This window comes from Podarcis bocagei (genome assembly GCF_964188305.1).
Source record: "Podarcis bocagei genome assembly, chromosome: 14".
NCBI lineage: Eukaryota > Metazoa > Chordata > Lepidosauria > Squamata > Lacertidae > Podarcis > Podarcis bocagei.
Genome location: NC_138139.1, coordinates 22461654 through 22479716, shown reverse-complemented (window position 1 = coordinate 22479716; position 18063 = coordinate 22461654). Strand labels below are relative to the sequence as shown.

At 42.7% G+C, this 18063-nt stretch overlaps 1 protein-coding gene across 2 annotated transcripts in view; it reads left to right on the top strand.

Moving 5' to 3' along the window:
- Positions 1-525: 525 nt before the first annotated feature.
- Positions 526-18063, top strand: part of ALDH1A3 (aldehyde dehydrogenase 1 family member A3) — a 31504-nt gene continuing 13966 nt past the window's right edge. For both annotated transcript variants that reach the window (XR_014002093.1, XM_081170355.1), the window contains exons 1-5: positions 526-714; positions 9954-10058; positions 14639-14779; positions 16187-16316; positions 17237-17298. Coding sequence is in view for 1 of the 2 variants with exons in the window: in XM_081170355.1 (XP_081026481.1) it covers positions 613-714; positions 9954-10058; positions 14639-14779; positions 16187-16316; positions 17237-17298 (540 nt within the window). In the remaining variant the exon portion in view is untranslated. The remainder of the gene's footprint in view (positions 715-9953; positions 10059-14638; positions 14780-16186; positions 16317-17236; positions 17299-18063) is intronic.

The following is an 18063-nucleotide window of genomic DNA, read 5'->3' as shown; positions in this document are numbered from 1 at the left end:
GAGAAAGAATGAAAAAATCCAGGGGGCTGCACAGCTGGGATAAATGAAACAGCTGCTGCTGCTTTGGAGAAAAAGGATACACACGCACACACATATCCACAGTATTTATTATATATGCACCAGCTGGCTGGGGCTGATGGGAGTTGTAGTACACAACCGCTGATGGGAGTTGTAGTACACAACCCGGTTGGCAGAGGCTGATAGAGAAACAGAGCCGTTTTGTGTGTGTGAGTGCGCGCGCATGCACACATAATATATATGTGCATATATGCAAACACACTCCTTTCTGCTGAGGAAGCTGGAGCTGATCTTCCGCACCTGCTTGGGTCCCGCGCCTTGCCCCCGCGCCTTCTCTTCCTTCTTCCTTCCTTCCTTACCTGCTGCCTGTCAATTGCAGCCTCCGAGCGGCTGCATGGACCAGCAGCGGGGCGTGGCTTAGAGCCGCGCAGCCAATGGGAGCCCTCGGCCCGGGACTCCCGCTGGAGGCTGAGAATTCATAAAGGCAAGCCCTGGGAAAGGCTTGCGCGAGCTCGGCTGCCTGTCACCCTGCCGAGGAGGACTCCGTCGGCTGCAAGGAAGAGGGAGACTACCCGCAGCAAGGCATCCTGCGAGATGGCCGCAATCAATGGGGCCGTAGAAAATGGGCAGCCGGAGAAGAAAACGACCCCTCCGCTTCCTCATCCTATTAAGAACTTGGAGGTCAAGTACACCAAGGTAAGGGGGCAGCGGTAGGTTTCTCTTTTCATGCGTCCTCTGTGTGCTTATCTTCTTCTATGTCTACTCTTCTCTCCCTGGTGGGAGGAACTAGAGGGATTTTAAAGTGAAATAAAGTCTCTAGTCCTTAGGAGATCAATCTCTCTCTTCCTCCCGACCCCACAAAACCTGCTCAAAGGAGTAGACTAGAGAAGAATGCACACCTAAAAGTTGCTTCAGGATAAAAGCCACAAAACGCAGGTGGCCCTGCATCTTACAGGGGGAAATGTAGAAAAGCTGACAGAAAAATGGTTGGGTTGCAATTTCCAAGAAGTGTGTGTGTGTGTGTGTGTGTGTGTGTGTGAGAGAGAGAGAGAGAGAGAGAGAGAGAGAGAGAGAGAGAGAGAGAATTTGAGTTTGTTTTTAAATAAATATAGTGCATCTCAAGCATGCTGTGAGCAGCAAAAGCTATGTGAGATGACCTTGCCACTGTGCTCATTTTACAGCAGGGAAAACTGAAGCCTGGGCACTTGGAAGATTTGCCCTCAGTAACTTTGTGGCTGAGTTAGGATATATTTTCTTGTTTAAAAGTATTCATGTGCTGCTTTTTCATAATTAATACTGAAAGGAGCTCACAAACCAAACAACATAATAAGACATGCACAAACTTTACATTCCCTTCCATCTAGTTTTCCAGTTCCTCAGTAGTTAGTGTTTCAGGGCCGCTGAACATTCTGTCCTCATTGGGCAATCTTGGGCAGTTCCCCTGCTTCCTGGTGAATTTTTTTCTTCCAAAATGTTCTTTTGTTAAACCCTGGGGTCCCCCTGAGCCTGCCAATGCCCTCTTGTGCGTGGATAGCACTGTTTCGACTGTACAAGCCACATCACTCATAGCCTGAACGCTTGAAGCAGAGGACATACCAGCTGAATAAACAACAAACAGAAACATCGCAATAATGAAATCCATAGCCAGAGAAGAGAGCAGTTAACTTTCCAAAGGTTATGGCCATATTTGGAAAGCTACCAGAGATGAGGCCATGTATATTATGTTCCACAAGTCTGGGGCTGCTGCAGAAAAGGCCCTGCTCCTGGTGGAAGTTGACCTCACCTTCATAGGAAAGGACTTCTGCAGTCATTGGAAAGTTTTGTACCCGGGGGGGGGGGGCTCATAGTGGAACTAGGTTTGCATGTCTAAAAGGTATTCAAGTTCTCTTGGATCTCCATTAATGTATTTTACGGACATGACTAGATCCATGTTCTTCCTGTACCTTGGTACCATAATATTGCTGCATTTCTAATAGTGTTCGGCTAATCCTTAAACCACCCCTGCAAGGTAGGTCAGTGGTATACCCTTATTGCAAATGTGGAGGGAGGCTGAAGATGTGGAATTAATGGCTTGTTTAACACAAACTATTGAAGTGTGATTTCAACTGGGGTACCACTCCATTGCACATGGTATTATTTCATACCTTCTGTTCAGTATGTGAACGATAGTGGCATTAGCCCACAGAGTCTGCCGGTGTGAGAATGAATGAAAGTGAAGCATCTCAAAATAGTAAAATTTTCAGGCGTTAATATTGGCTAGGAATTAGTAGAAGCAAAATGCTACCCTGCTTTTTACATTTTCTTCAAGAGGCATGCTTGGAGTGATTGGCCCTGTAGCCATGTTGGAAGCAGAATGAATCGTATTTCATGTAAGTAATTATTTAAAATAATAATGAGCCAGTCCATCATTCACTATAGCCTATTCCTGTTCCTGTTCAGGACTCAATTGAACAGCTGGGACTGCAAAGTTGAGCGCTTTCCGGTAGTGAATTGCGTAGCTGTAGTATTACTCACTTTTAAAATAAGAATAATATTCAGCATATGATCTAGATTGCTGGTATTTTAGTCTGTGCCAGGTTTTTGCATTTATGCAAATATCCTGCTGTATTTGGCCACTAAAATGAAAACTGCATCTACCAGTTACAACTTAGATTGACAGCAGGACACCGCCCCAGCAAAAATAGAACCCAAAGAAAGCGTTAGAAGAGTTTATTTGGCAACATTTCCAGGTCTTAAATTGTATAGAACGTCAGTTTAAAGAAAAAAAGACATGGAAATTGGAGGCATGATTAAAATTCAGTTGCAATATTGCCTTGTTGAAATTTATACTTATTCCTTCTCCTTGACGTATTTGTCTGAAGATCTCGTCCCAAAGTAGAGTCTAAATCTGAGGTCCCAACAGAAAATAATACCTGAAATTGAGCCTATCCCTAATTAAGAAAAACAACATAAAGGTGATGTTTAAAGTGCAAGGTTGCTGTGAATCTTCTGCTGAAAATCGCTGTGTGTATTTCTTTCTGTGCAATGTTAGGCAGCATGTGCAACTACAGGCACTTGTATAATCTCACTTATTTTAAAGAATGCACGATAATAAATGGAACATGTATACTTCCGCCTATACAAAAATAAAGTGAATTAGTCATAAAACAGGGAAATTGATCAAGAAAGTTTAAAGAGTCTTTTGCACACATGCTTGGGACTTGTAGGAAGGAGTGTGTTATTTGAAAATGGATTTAACTGTTATGCTAAGCAAGCTGTAGACTTTTACCACTTAAAATACTTTTTAAAAACCCAATTAGCTGTCTGGCCTCTATTGATGAACTAATCACTTTCAGTTACAATATCCACACACTGCAGCCTTTAGTAAGGACTTTCAGCTAGCGGAATTGATCTGGGCTGTAGTAACTGACCATTGTTAACTTCAGGTTCTGGGATTCATATCGAGAGGAGCTAATTCCTTTTCTTGAAGTATAACCACTCAGTGGCACATTGGAACAAAAAGAAAGCCAGAACCCACCACATTTCAGATCCGTTATATCGGACTTGATGAAATGAGTTGGGGGGTCTCAGGCCTTTTAGGACTCCTTAATAGAAGACTTCTGCCATATTATTAGCACATTCTCATGGCAAGTAATGCAGTCGGTCACAGCCAGCCCTACCATTAGGTAAAATTAGGCAGCTAACTCAGGCAACTGAATTAGGGTGTCATGAAAGTATAGTAAATTGTTGAGTCATTTAAATTTTTTATGATTCAGATTGGGTTGGCTTTTTTAACTTCTGGGGAATGGGGAGAGGAGCTTGGGGGATTTTTAGCTTCAAGCGCCAAAATAATGTGACTGGGCTTAGGGCCTCGTGAATACACCCTGCTTCTTCCACATCATCTTCATCCTCCTCTGAGTGACTCTGGAAAATTCCCACACTATATACCTTGCTTAGAGGTACCATTTGCTCTGTGTTGGAAAACAAAATGTTTTGCGAGGATTGCAGCCTTAACTGATCACTTTATTAAAGCCTTTGGGTCTTGCTTTCAAACCTGGAGAGTTTGTGCCTCTCACAACTTGTGTTGGATCCTATAAGATGTGCATTGCAAAACACATCAGCCACATAAGATGTGAACAATGGCCTTATTTCCAGGAAAATGTTAAACTGCTTGCTAGGGATTGAGAGAATGTCACTTTCCGTTTCTGAGGTTCAGTTCTCTACATTTCACAGCCATTTGCGAATTTTCTTCTTAGAGAGCCCTCACGAAAATTCACCAGCGTTTTAGTGCAAATTTCTGCTATACACGTTTGTATGCAGTTTTGAAAAATGGTGCACAGTTTTGTAAAACAATGCTCCTTAATATGTTTTTCTATGTGATTTTCACTAACGTGCATTTTTGTACACATTACGTGGCTGGAGAACGGCCGGGCAAAGTTCAAAGAAGCGCTTGTTCCAAAAGATAGCTGCATTTCACAGAGTCATAGACCTGCAGAGTTTGGATCGTGTATTTTTTCCTATCAGAATGTAGAAATTGGGAAGGTTTGTCTTTAAATGTGAACTCAGTGGAGTTTGTCTGACATCCCTACTGTGGCCATAATGAAAAGAACTTCTCTTGCCTAACATAGGATCTTGGTGAGGAGACAGGTATGAGTAGATGTTGTGTGCATATATCTGTCTTTAAGGAGGCCTGCTTGTACACATTCTCCTTAATGTATAGGCGTATAGATATATACATAAATTTTAAAAACACTGACATTTTGGGTATCCATCCCGAAATGTGGAAAACAGCAGATGTTGACCATCTCAAAAATCAAACAGAATGGATGAATCATACACATTATTTGGAAGAAGCATATGATTCCATACCCTCCAACATTTCTCCAGTGAAAATAGGGGCATCCTATTCCCTGATGATGCTGATAATAATAATAATAATAATAATAATAATAATAATAATAATAATAATAATAAATTTTATTTATATCCCGCCTTCCCCAGCCAAGACCGGTCTCAGGGCGGCTAACACCAAATATAAAAACAATTGATTGAAATACAACTTTAAAAACAAGATTAAAATACATTTTATGTTGTATGATGATGATAGTATTTTTTTTATTTATATCCCACCCATCTGACTGTGTTGCCCAGTCGAGGTGGCTTCCAGCATACAGTGGTACCTCGGGTTACATACGCTTCAGGTTACAGACTCCGCTAACCCAAAAATAGTACCTTGGGTTAAGAACTTTGCTTCAGGGTGAGAACAGAAATCGTGCTCTGGCGGCGCGGCAGCAGCAGGAGGCCCTATTAGCTAAAGTGGTGCTTCAGGTTAAGAACAGTTTCAGGTTAAGAACGGACCTCCGGAACGAATTAAGTTCTTAACCCGAGGTACCACTGTATATAAAAACCTAAGAAATCATTATGCATTAAAAAATACTTCCCTATACTGGACTGCCTTCGGATGTCTTCTAAAGGTTGTATAGTTACTTATCTTCTTGGCTTGGGGCTCACATAACTCTATACCCTCCAATGAAAATAGAGACATACTACCATACCTTCCAACATTTCTCTAATGGGGGAAAAGGGACACTTGGAGGGTTTGTGACTCCCATCATGCCTGACTATTGCTTATGCCTTCTGGGGTTGATGGGAGTTGGAGCCCAACCATAGTGGGTGCCCCCAATCAGTTTATAAGCACAAGAGTGTCAGATCATGATGGTGATCAGTTACAGCTCCCCAAAACCATCCCATACTGTTCATATATACCTCCAAATGAGTCAATCCCAAAACTGTTTCCTTGCAAGTATTATTGTGGTGGTCTTACGTATTTAGAAAACACGTCTGTGTTAAATCCAAGTAATAATAATAAAATAATTTTTATTTTTATCCCGCCCTCCCCAGCCGAAGCCAGGCTCAGGGCGGCTAACAACAATAAAACAGTACAAAAGTACAACGCAACACTCTAAAATCATTCATTATAAAATTAATTCAAATCAAGCCACTGGCAACCATTGGGCCAGAGCTCCGCGAAGATTGCCGAGGGAGGGAGTCAGGCTGTGCCCTGGCCAAAGGCCTGGTGGAACAGCTCTGTCTTGCAGGCCCTGCGGAAAGATGTCAAGTCCTGCAGGGCCCTAGTCACTTGTGACAGAGTGTTCCACCAGATCGGAGCCACAACCGAAAAAGCCCTGGCTCTAGTTGAGTATGTAGGAAATGTGGAAGAAAGTAAGTGTAAATAGGAATGAGTTGGATAAAGTTGTTTTCTAGAGTCTAGATAACAATCAGCAGCTGATTTTCAGGGGAAAAGGTTTGTCTCCAATAAAGAAGAGGAATTCAGGAAGCTTGCATGAAATTTTAAGGGATGTTTCATCCATTATTTCATTTTTTTAATAGATAGTAGATATCTAATGAACATTTTATAGGGCTATAGAAATCAGGAGCAAATGTGCTTAAGATGCTTAATTCTTTCAAGTGTTTAAGGACATGTACCAGAGCCTACCCAGGCTTTCTGAAGTACAAATTCCATCAAGGCCAATGGCAATTCCTGACAACTGAGGCTAGGATAGTGACCTCACCCTTCAAAGCGGTGTTTTGTTACTGCAAAGTGAATTTAAGGCATCTCTGCAAGTATCTGGTTCTGGTCTTGGATCTGTTCTACTAACACACACTCCAGTCCTAAAATTGATGCTGCAGCTACTTCAGGAAAAACGTGATTTTTGTCACCTTTTAAGGAAAGGCCTCATCGCCCTGCTTTGTGTTAGTGCTAGCCCTGACTTGGAATTGTGTGAACAGACATTTCAGTTCATTGACTTGATACATATTTGTTTGGATAGGTTTTCAAAGAGGTTCTTCTAAAATATTTGTGGCTTAAACAACTTTGGGCAAAGGAGGAATTGCAGTTCAGAACCAATAGTTAGAAGAAAGCAGAAGAGAATATCAACAGGTGCTGAGAAATGGACTCTGTGTGATGCAATACTGTAGTAGCTCATCACATTATGTGTAGCCCTCTCCCCGAACAACTGTAAAAACATCCGTGTGATTGCAAATAAGCTTTCATTAAAAACTGGGTCGCTGGTATATTGCTGTTTTATGCTGATCTTTAAAAAAATTAATTTGACAGTCATCCCCTCTGAATTGCTTTTTAACACAAATGTTTTTACAGTTGCCCAGCTAAAGCATTTCTGCAAGGGCTGTTTAACCAATTAATTGGTTTGTTAGATCAAAGCTCAGGCCTCTGAAAACATAACACAAATGGTTTTTGGGGATCATTTTTCTACCTCAAGCTAAATTCCAGCATATCTTGTGGTAGAAAAATGTCCCAAAACAAAGCCATGTGTGTTGTGTCAGAAGAAAGAAGGGTGCTTAAGTCTGTTTCCCTAGATCAGTTTTTGTTGGCGGGCAGAGAAGGGGGAAGGAACTTTTTAAAAAAAATCCTATAAGTTAACATTGGCAAACCAAAAGCAACAACAGCCCAGTGACAAAAAGTGGGATTTATTAGGATATTTTATTGCCACTGGCATTTTTGTAGAAAAGAAAACTAAATGGCAAGCAGCTGAAATGTTGGGACAGCACTTGCATAGTAGTAAACAATATCCTAGAAGCACTCTTATCAGACTCCTATGTGAATTGTGCAAATATAGTGCAGTAGCAGAGTAATTTACATTGCAGAGGCTCCTCACAGGGTTAATTTTATTTTTAATAAAATATTTGAATAAAAAGAGGCCTCAACAAATGGGGCACGGTGCTTAATTTTTATTTTGTTTAATAAAATGTGAATGCCACTTAATTGTCAAAACCGCTAAGGGCTTTACATTGCTTTACCCATATGCATTTAGGTTGCAATCCCATGCACCTGAGAACAAGTCCCATTGACCTCAATGGATTTGCTTGTAGGTAGGCATATACAAGGACTGTCCAGTCAATATGATTAGTCGATTTCTCTAATTGTGTTTGTGGAAAGCGTTTTGCAAAAATGTGACTATAGGGAGAAATTAGCACTAAAGTGCTGATCGATTTCAATGAGGTCTTCAAAAAACAATAGCAAACTGATGTGGAACTTTAAGATTGGAACATCCCTTCCATGCCAACCTCTCTCAACTTTACACTTCACTTAAAAAAAAGGTAAAGGACCCCTGACAGTTAAGTCCAATTGTGAATGACTCTGGGATTGCGGCGCTCATCTCGCTTTACTGGCCGAGGGAGCCAACATTTGTATGCAGACAGTTTTCCTGGGTCATGTGGCCAGCATGACTAAGCCGCTTCTGGTGAAACCAGAGCAGCGCATGGAAATGCCGTTTACCTTCCCACTGGAGCGGTACCTATTTAACTACTTGCACTTTGACGTGCTTTCGAACTGCTAGGTTGGCAGGAGCAGGGACCGAGCAACGGGAGCTCACCCCGTCACGGGGATTCGAACCGCTGACCACCTGATCGGCAGGCCCAAGGCTCAGTGGTCAACACCACAGCGCCAGTTCACTTACCCATATGCTATAACAAAATAACACTTAGTGTGACATCCTTAACAAGCTGGGAAGCACAACTGGGTCAACACCAGATGTGGGGAACAGGATTCCCACCCCCCTCACTGTGTATAGGCTGATTCTTGGTAAGCTGGTTGTCTTAAGTGCAGAACATATTCCAGTCCCACAGCAGCTCCTGCCTTCTGGTTAATAAACCTTGTCCAGATCAGTTTGTGGTAATCATAGAATTGTAACGTTAGAAGGGACCCTGAGGATCATCTAGTCCAACCCGCTGCAGTGCAAGAATATGCAGCTGTCCCATTATGGGGATCAAACCTACAACCTTGGCATAATAAGTACCACGCTCTAACCAGCTGAGTTATCCAGGCAGAGAGCTTGACTTTAAAGGTAAGACGCATATCAATATCAAATGAATCAATCTAAAATGGAATGTTCACTGGCTTTTGCAGTTGACCAAAAGGTAGCACTTTAAGTTTTACGGGTACAGTGGTACCTTGGGTGAAGTACTTAATTCGTTCCAGAGGTCCATTCTTAACCTGAAACTGTACTTAACCTGAAGCAGCACTTTAGCTAATGGAGCCTCCCACTGCTGCTGCGCTGCCGGAGCACAATTTCTGTTCTCATCCTGAAGCAAAGTTCTTAACCCAAGGTACTATTTCTGGGTTAGCGGAGTCTGTAACCTGAAGTGTATGTAACCCGAGGTACCACTGTATATCCAAAGCAATGCCTGTGAAAATAATGCCAACAGGGGTGTGATCTGTTTGACTAGGCAGCAAAGATTCTTTAGGATGACATGTTAGATGAATATTCAGTATTTGATGAGTCTTTTTATGGTAAAATGTGCAGATGTTAGATGTTAGTGGGACTTGTCGGCTCAGTTATAATGTAGCGCAAAGCCAAACCATGGTTTGAAATGAACATGTGAGCCTTTATACTCCCCGTGAGGAGATCACGGCTTTTTTAATGCTTCTCAGGCATTATTCATGCCGCAAAGCAGCTTCAATCTCCTTTCTTGGCACCCACACACTCAGATTTACAGTAAACTGTGGTTTGACTTTGTGTTACATGTGAACTGGGTCAACAACTCCATCTGGACTGTATTGGGTGTGCATCTGCCACATGAGCTGAAAATGTCCATACTTGTACAATTTCCCATTGCAACATGGAGATTTGTACCTGGAAGCTGAATGTTTTGGTCCCTTGTGCTGCAAAGGTCCTGCCCTATGAAGGTCGTACATATTGACTTGGAGGGTAACTGCCTAGTAAGCAAGCAGAGGAGTGCAGTCTTACACTGCAACTGTGAGCCGGTATCAAGACTGCAAGAGGCAGCAGCACGATAAAATGCTCCTTGATTTTTTTAAAAAATGAAACAAAACAAAACGTAACAACCGTAACCTGCACATGAAAAACATGCATGTTAGGGAGAAGATAAGCTTATTCTTCTCACAATGCAGAAATCTTTATTTTCCTCTCTTTTAGATATTTATTAACAATGAATGGCATGAATCAAAGAGTGGAAAGAAGTTCCCTACCTTTAGCCCTTCAAAGGCAGAGAAGATCTGTGACGTCGAAGAGGGGGACAAGGTTTGTTTGATTTCCTTCCTTGAACTTGGTTGTTGATAGCTACATTTTGTGCATTTTGGCAACACAATTACACAATTGAGCGATCAACCTGGGTTTGTTGTTGTTGTTGCTTAGTTGTTTAGTCATGTCCAACTCTTTGTGACCCCATGGAGCAGAGCACGCCAGGCACTCCTGTCTTCCACTGCCTCCCGCAGTTTGGTCAAACTCATGCTGGTAGCTTCGAGAACACTGTCCAACCATCTCATCCTCTGTCGTCCCCTTCTCCTTGTGCCCTCCATCTTTCCCAACATCAGGGTCTTTTCCAGGGAGTCTTCTCTTCTTATGAGGTGGGCAAAGTATTGGAGCCTCAGCTTCAGAATCCGTCCTTCCAGTGAGCACTCAGGGCTGATTTCCTTAAGAATGGAGAGGTTTGATCTTCTTGCAGTCCATGGGACTCTCAAGAGTCTCAACCTGGGTTAGGCAGCCCAAACTCCAGCTTGCTTGCACAAACAAATAAGAAAAGGCATGCTTGTGTTTCTTCGTGACTTCTTGTTCTACAGGCAGCAACAGTTTTAGGTGGTTCTGATATGCACGCACATTGCGCTGAATCCAGAAGTGACCTGGAAACATCACAAAACGGGGGCGGGGTGGAACAGGGTGTTTGCAGGCTTTTTCAGCGGGTGTTCCAGTTATACGCAATTTCACACCAACATGCGGTGACCCAGAATGCCACTTTTGCGCAGACGGGGAGTTGCCTGTGCTTGGTTCCCCTTGAAATGGCAGAGTTCCTGTGACAGGGATAGGGTTCACTTTAAAGGGGTTTCTCCTGCTGTCGGATCTTCAAAATGGAGCAGGGCATAAGGAAGGAAGAAGAGCCAGAACTGGCTTTCATCTCTCCCAAGAGGCATGTGGAGGGGCACCATTAATCATTAAATACATTAAATTACGTATTATGTGAGTAACATAAGTGGCTGCCATTTTTTTGCACTGCAGACTCCATAATGGCTTGAGCTCATTTTGGGCATGCTTTTTTTTTTTTTAAGGGGCTACCAGTTAGTGTGGAGTTGGGCACTGCAGTAGCTATGTATTGTCCTGATTTGTTTGCACACAACAGTTGTTGATCATTTGTTTTGATTTATTTGAAGAGGGAGAGAGATGCATTTTATTTTAATGTCAAGTTGGCATACAGAGGTTTTATACATACATTTTACCAACAAAGTTAACAACATAGACTCTCATTTTGCATAACTTGCACATAAATCTGATTAAAAAGGGGGAAAGTGACAAAAAAAGGGAAAGGAGAGAGAAGAAAGCTTCCCATTGTGTTCATATTTTGTTTAATGGAAAGAGAGAGTGATCTCACATAAAAATGAAGATTTACAGACAGGCAAAATAAAAGATTAAATAGGCTTGGTTTGTGCCCTAAAGTGGGGAAAGGAGACTTTGCATCGCATCAAGCAACTGTTATCCTGCTGTTGCAGTTTCCCATTGCTTTCCTTGTCACAGAAAATCTGTTTGCTTTTTAAACAGAAGTAGACTTCTGTGCAAGAAAGCCAAACCAGTTTTACATGTGAAAAGGATCCAGTGTGGTGTAGTGGGTAAGAGCGATAGTCTTGTAATCTAGTGAACCGGGTTCGCATCTCCGCTCCTCCACATGCAGCTGCTGGGTGACCTTGGGCTAGTCACACTTCTCTGAAGTCTCTCAGCCCCACTCACCTCACAGAGTGTTTGTTGTGGGGGAGGAAGGGAAAGGAGAATGTTAGCCGCTTTGAGACTCCTTAGGGTAGTGAGAAAGCGGGATATCAAATCCAAATCCAAACTCTGTCTTAGTAGACCACAAGCTTAACATGAGGCAACAGGGGTGATGAGGAGCAGCCCCCCCCCCAAGCTAATGCAGCAGAATAGTGTCCTGATCAAGGGAACAAGAGTTCGAGTTCTATTCTGCCTTAGTTAAGCATGATTTGAATTGATTTTAGAATGAATTGATTTTAGAATGCTGTGTTACTTTTATTGTTAGCCGCTCTGAGCCCTGCTTTGGCTGGGGAGGGTGGGATATAAAATTATTATTATTAAGCCCCAGCTAGAATACTGTATCCAGTTCTGGAAAGGATATTGGCAAGCTGGGATGTGTGCAGAGGACGACCAAGACGATAAAGGGTTTGCAAAATAAAGCCTTCTGAGAAACGGTTGAGGGAGTTAGGTACATTTAGCCTGGACAAAAGAAAATTTAGAGGCGATAGGCTATCCATCTTCAAACATCTAAAGGGGTGTCTCACGGAAGATGGAGCAAACTTGTTTTCTGCCAAAACCAATGGATTCAAATTGCAAGAAATGAAATTTCGAGAAAACATTAGGAAGAACTTTCTGGGAGTAAGAGTTGTTTGACAGTATAATTGACGATCTGGGAAGGTGGTGGACTCTCCATCGCTGGAGGTTTTTAAGCAGAGTTTGGATGGTCATCTGCCAGTGTTTCTTTAGCTTTGACTCTTGCATTGCAGGGGGTGGACTAGATGACTCTTGAGGACCCTTCCAACTCTACAGTTATATAATGGTGCATCCTGCATTGTTCAATAAGTGACTTTTTATTAGGGATCTGTACAGCATCTTTGAGAGATACACCCCCCCACTTGCTTGCTGGTTGTCTTGTGGCATTTTATGTACTCTATTGTATATTATATATTTACAAAAATATTGGTATACCACTATGTCACGAAAAATCAAAGCAGTTTACAGCAATAAAAAACACAAAAGCATACAATAAAAACAACAAAAAGGTAAAAGCAGGCATCAATTAACCATTGTGGAAGGACGCATTCCTGCAAAGACCAGGTGGAATAGAAAAGTTTTTCAGCAGGCATTTAAGAGTGCCTGGTGACAGCTGTGAGGGATCTAGTCCTCCATTCACTAACCCCACACTTTAGCCGCATGTTTATGCCTCTGTATTGCAACATCCATGAAACATAACACTGATTAAGCACTGGGTGGGTTATGACTGGAATGTCTGCCCTACCCATAGAGTTTTCTTGTCTGTGCGGTTTTTTGCTTTGGGCCTCCTTCGTAGTCTTGTAACTGAGAGTTGACGTGGGCCTGACCTTTTCCGTTGAGGAACTTCAACCGAGTGTCTCCATTTCCGTAAATAATGACACTGCAGTATCTTGGACCGCACAGAGGTATTCAAATAACTTCTGGGAGCTATGAAGGTCAAACTTTTCAACCAAATGTAGTCACATGCCAGAGCAGGGATTGTTCACCTGCTGTGATTCTGTGAATGATGCTTTGAGAGTTGGAAGTGTATTTTGCTGGACAACCCAATCAATACCTTCATATGTTCACTGTTTTGAGTGGGTGGAAATATACTTCAGCTAGCCACTGAGGGAAGAAAAAGAACATGATTTAGAAGAAATTTTCAGATAAATTTTCCTATTTGAGGGTTTTCCCACAAACTGCAGGAGGATTTCAATGTTGCCAATGATATTTGACAACTCTTTCCAAAGTTCTCTGCCCATGAAGAGAGTGAAGGACTTTGAACATAGCCAACCAAATATGTATTTTAATATTGTTGATGGTGAAGAAGCCTTCAGTGGGTTTGCCCTGCCCCACTCTTGGTTCTCTCTGGGCCCAATGCTTTCTTCATCTGCTAGTATGAGCTAACCATCTAGCTGCGTGCAGAATTGAGTGAACTAAAAATTGTGCACATAGAGAATTTTCTTTTTCTCTCTCAAACGAATATTTGGCAAAATCCCTCTGTTGAATTTCACCACTCACAAATAGGGTGGACATTTCCATTTGATTGGCCTGTATTTGAAAACTCCAGAATAGGTTTGCCTGGTGCACCCCTACTATCTTCTAGGCCAGGAGTGGCTAAACCACAACTTCTGGGCTATATTGCCCCTGAATGATTTTTGATTGCCTTCAAAGCTGCCCCCCTCCCATTTGACTAGTTACCGTACTTTTCGCTCTATAGGACGCACCAGACCATAGGATGCACCTTGTTTTAGAGGGGGAGAACAAGAAAAAAATTCTTACCCTCTCTGCTCAGTGCCCTTTTAGCAAAGCGGCAGGAGAAATGGAGCCCCGCTTGGCTGAAGGGGCGCTGCGCAGCTCTCCCTCTCTGCTGAAGCCAGGAGAGTCTTGCTCTCCCGGCTTCAGCAAAAAGGAACCCAAAGCCTCTGGAGCACAGCGGGAACTCGCACTGCGCTCCGAAGGCTTCAGGCAGCTATCCCTGAAGCCTGGAGAGCGAGAGGGGTCGGTGCGCACTGACTCCTCTCACTCTCCAGGCTTCAGCAAAAGCAACGCGAAGCCTCCGGAGCAAGGAGGGAGCACTCCCTCTGCGCTTCGGAGGCTTCGCGTTGCTATCGCTGAAGCCAAGGAGCCTGCATTCGCTCCATAGGACACACACACATTTCCCCTTAATTTTTGGAGGGGAAAAGGTACGTCCTATAGAGCAAAAAATACGATAAACTCACATCAGCTTCAGACACTACAGCTGTGCTGGCTGTGGTTAATGGGAATTGTTGTCTAAAACATATGGAGGGCGTTGGGCTATGGAAGCATCTAACAGTGTGTTCTTTTTATTTTGTGTTTGGTCTTTTGTGTGGTAGCCTGATGTCGATAAAGCAGTAGAGGCAGCAAAAGCAGCCTTCCAAAGAGGATCTTTGTGGAGACAAATGGATGCTGTGAGCCGAGGAAGGCTCCTCAACAAGCTGGCCGACCTCATTGAGCGAGACAGAGTGGTGTTGGCGGTAAGTGATGTCTGAAGTATGTCTTAAGAGCCTACTTATGCTGCAGTGCATAAGCCATTGGTTCTACAATACCAAGGGTGGCCAACATGTGCCCCCTACATATAGTTGGACCTCAACCTTCCTCATTCCCAGCCAATAATCAGAGGTGATGGGAGATGCCTTCCAGAAACTTCTGGAAGTTTGTGGGTTGGCTACCGAGTTCTTGGCTCTGTTTCAAAGGTTAGGCAATTTATGAGATTACAACTTTTCAGCTAACTTCCTTCCTTCATTTAGACCAGGTAGTAAAATCTAGGTTTCAGGAGAGAGTGGAATTAGTGAGGGGGAGTGGTGGAAACCTTTGTCCTTTTCAGCCTGTAGAAACCTACTTATTAATGTATACATAAACTCAGAGTTGTAGAATATTGCTTTTCCATCATCGGAGACACATATACCTGAACAGGGACGGGGAACTTCTTGTTGTTGGACTTTAACTCCCATCCACCCTGACCATTGGCCATGAGGACTGTGGCTGGTGGGAGTTGGGAGTTGGGGTTGTCTGGAGGGCCACAGGTTCCCCATCCCTGAACTAAATGATGCTTTATTGAGAACCTCTAAAATATCACTTATCTGAAAGCAGCATCCGTGTGTGGCCTTTTTATGGCCTGAGGCAAAAGAGTAAATGATCCCCTCCCCACTCTCCCCAAGTAAAGGTTTATAGTAACCCAGACTACCTATGTTATTTTGATACAAAACAGAAAATACTACAAATGTCTCTCTCTGGGAGAAAAAAAATACAATAATAATAAATTCAATAACTACCGATTACTGCACATTCATGGCACCCAAAGTGAACTCTGTCTAATGTTAGGGCCTACCCTTCAACTTTGGTCACCTACTGCTTCCACTGAAGGGGGGGGGAATCTTCATGAGGATTAGACAATAGCAGTATGCAGAGAAATGGAAGAAATTCAGTTCAGTTCACATTGAAAGGGGAACTTCTTAATTCACACTTTCCAAAAGAATATGTGAAATGAAACACAGCCATCTTTCAAAATTTGCAGTTCTCTGAATTTTGCGATGGAGTTCTCCAGCCAAGTAATGTGTACGAAAAGGCAAATATTAAAGTGTGCACGAAAATGCACATCTTACTGAAAATAGTATACAAAAAATGCATTATATTGGGGAAATTGCTTTGCATTTTAAGGGAAATTGCTTACAAATGACCATGTGTATATTTTAGGTGAAATTTGCACTAAAATACTGGTGAATTTCCAGAGGACTTGAAAAAAAAAATGCAAACTGATGTGGAAATGTAGATTGAATTTATGATTGGAAGAATTATAAACCAAAATGGACAGGTTCACCCATCCCCAGCAATATACCCCCGTAGCAAATAGGGTGGGGGATTGACATTTTCTTTCATTCCAGACCTTGGAAACAATGGACACAGGGAAACCATTTCTGCAAGCATTTTTCATTGACCTTGAAGGCTGCATAAAGACACTTAGATACTATGCTGGCTGGGCCGATAAAATTCAGGGGAAGACTATACCTGTGGGTAAGTTGGAGCTTGTGTTGTATACATGTAACATCATAGGTCTGGCAAACAGAAGTAACCTGTAGTGAGGTTAGCCATGGCTAGCATATGGCTTTGGTTCACAGGAACAGTTCTCAGATTCCTTCCTCTTTGCCCTGGTTCACAGGAAACCATAATTTACCTATAAACCAGGATTAGAAATCCACTTCAGACAGGCTGCCTGAAGCCTGCTACTGACTGCCAAACCGTGGTTTGGCCATGTTGCTGGGCCTTCAGCTACAATCTTCCTTTCATATGCTTAGGAGAGAGGTATAAACGAGGGGCTGGTTCACATATAATATGAAGCTACTGTTTAAGAAGCCATAGTTTGTTCATGCAGACATAGTGCTTATAGACTATAAAAAGAACCCATGCCTTGTTTATCAAAAATTGGTTTTTCAACTACTCTTGCCTCCTGATTTTGTATTCTGGTCTGGGATGGAGTGGTCGAACAAACCATGGTTAAGGAAGGGTGCTCGGTTTACACATAACACCAAGCCATAGTTAAAACAAACCAAGGTTCATAAGCAATAATTCATCTTGATGATTGTTGGCAGTAAACAAACCATAGTGAAGCCTCTGGACCAGATTTACATATAACGGTAAGCCATGGTTCTATAAACCATAGCATAGTAACTCATGGTTTAGCATGATGTATGAATCCAGCCTTCTTTATTTTGGTGGGGAAACAGCTGTAGGGTCCCAATCTGGTTGGGAGTACTGTACTGGTTTTCTGGGTGCTGTGGGTAGTAAACAGCAATTCCAAGGACAAAAAAGCCAAGGGGGTGTGCTTTTTAGCATTAAAAATGCTTTCACCAGCTGCATTGGATCTTTGATCCCATGGGATCATTCACATCACAACCATCATAGGTAGATGACTTGCATTCTCAAAACTTTTACAGATGAAAACTTTGTCTGCTTCACCCGACATGAGCCTGTGGGGGTTTGTGGTGCCATTACACCGGTGAGTAGAATGTCGTCTTCTGCATTTCTGGGGAAGTATTCTGTACTGCCGACATCTTGATTTTTGCCTGTTCAAGTGAATAATGTTAATGTTTCCTTCAATTTCTGAGATTTCAAGACAATCTAGCCAACACACTTCCAAGTGGCTTTGAAGGATGGATAAATAAATAATATCCTTATCTCTGCTCACTATGTCAAATGTGGCTGCTTGAGAAGTAAATTGGTTTCCTTTAAACTTCGAAACAAGTTGTGTTTTTCATTCTGGATCATAACCTCCCCCCCCCCCCGGGTTATGATACAAATGCCTTGCTTTTCCCAGTCTTGACAGAGAGAGATCAAAATATTGGCGGTAGCCTGCTAGTTAACTGCCAGTGTATGGCCTGTTAACTGAGCCCTGAGCCCTAGTAAGGTCCTATCTGTATTTCCTTTGTTCACACTTTTGGGTGTGTCCACTTCTACTTCCCTTCCATTGGAATATAGGAATCTGCTTTATATAGAGTCAAACCATGGACCCGTCTAGCTCAATTTTGTCTATAGTGACCTTCTAGGGCAGCCTTCCTCAACCTTGGTCCTCCAGATGTTTTTGGCCTACAACTCCCATGGTCCTTAGTTAGCAGGACCAGTGGTCAGGGATGATGGGAATTGTAGTGGAGGGCTGAGGTTGAGGAAGCCTGCTCTAGGGTTTCAGAAGGCCTATGTGGAGATGCTGGGAGGACTTTTTGCATGTAGAGTAGATGCTCTCCTACTGAACTACAGCCTTTACTTA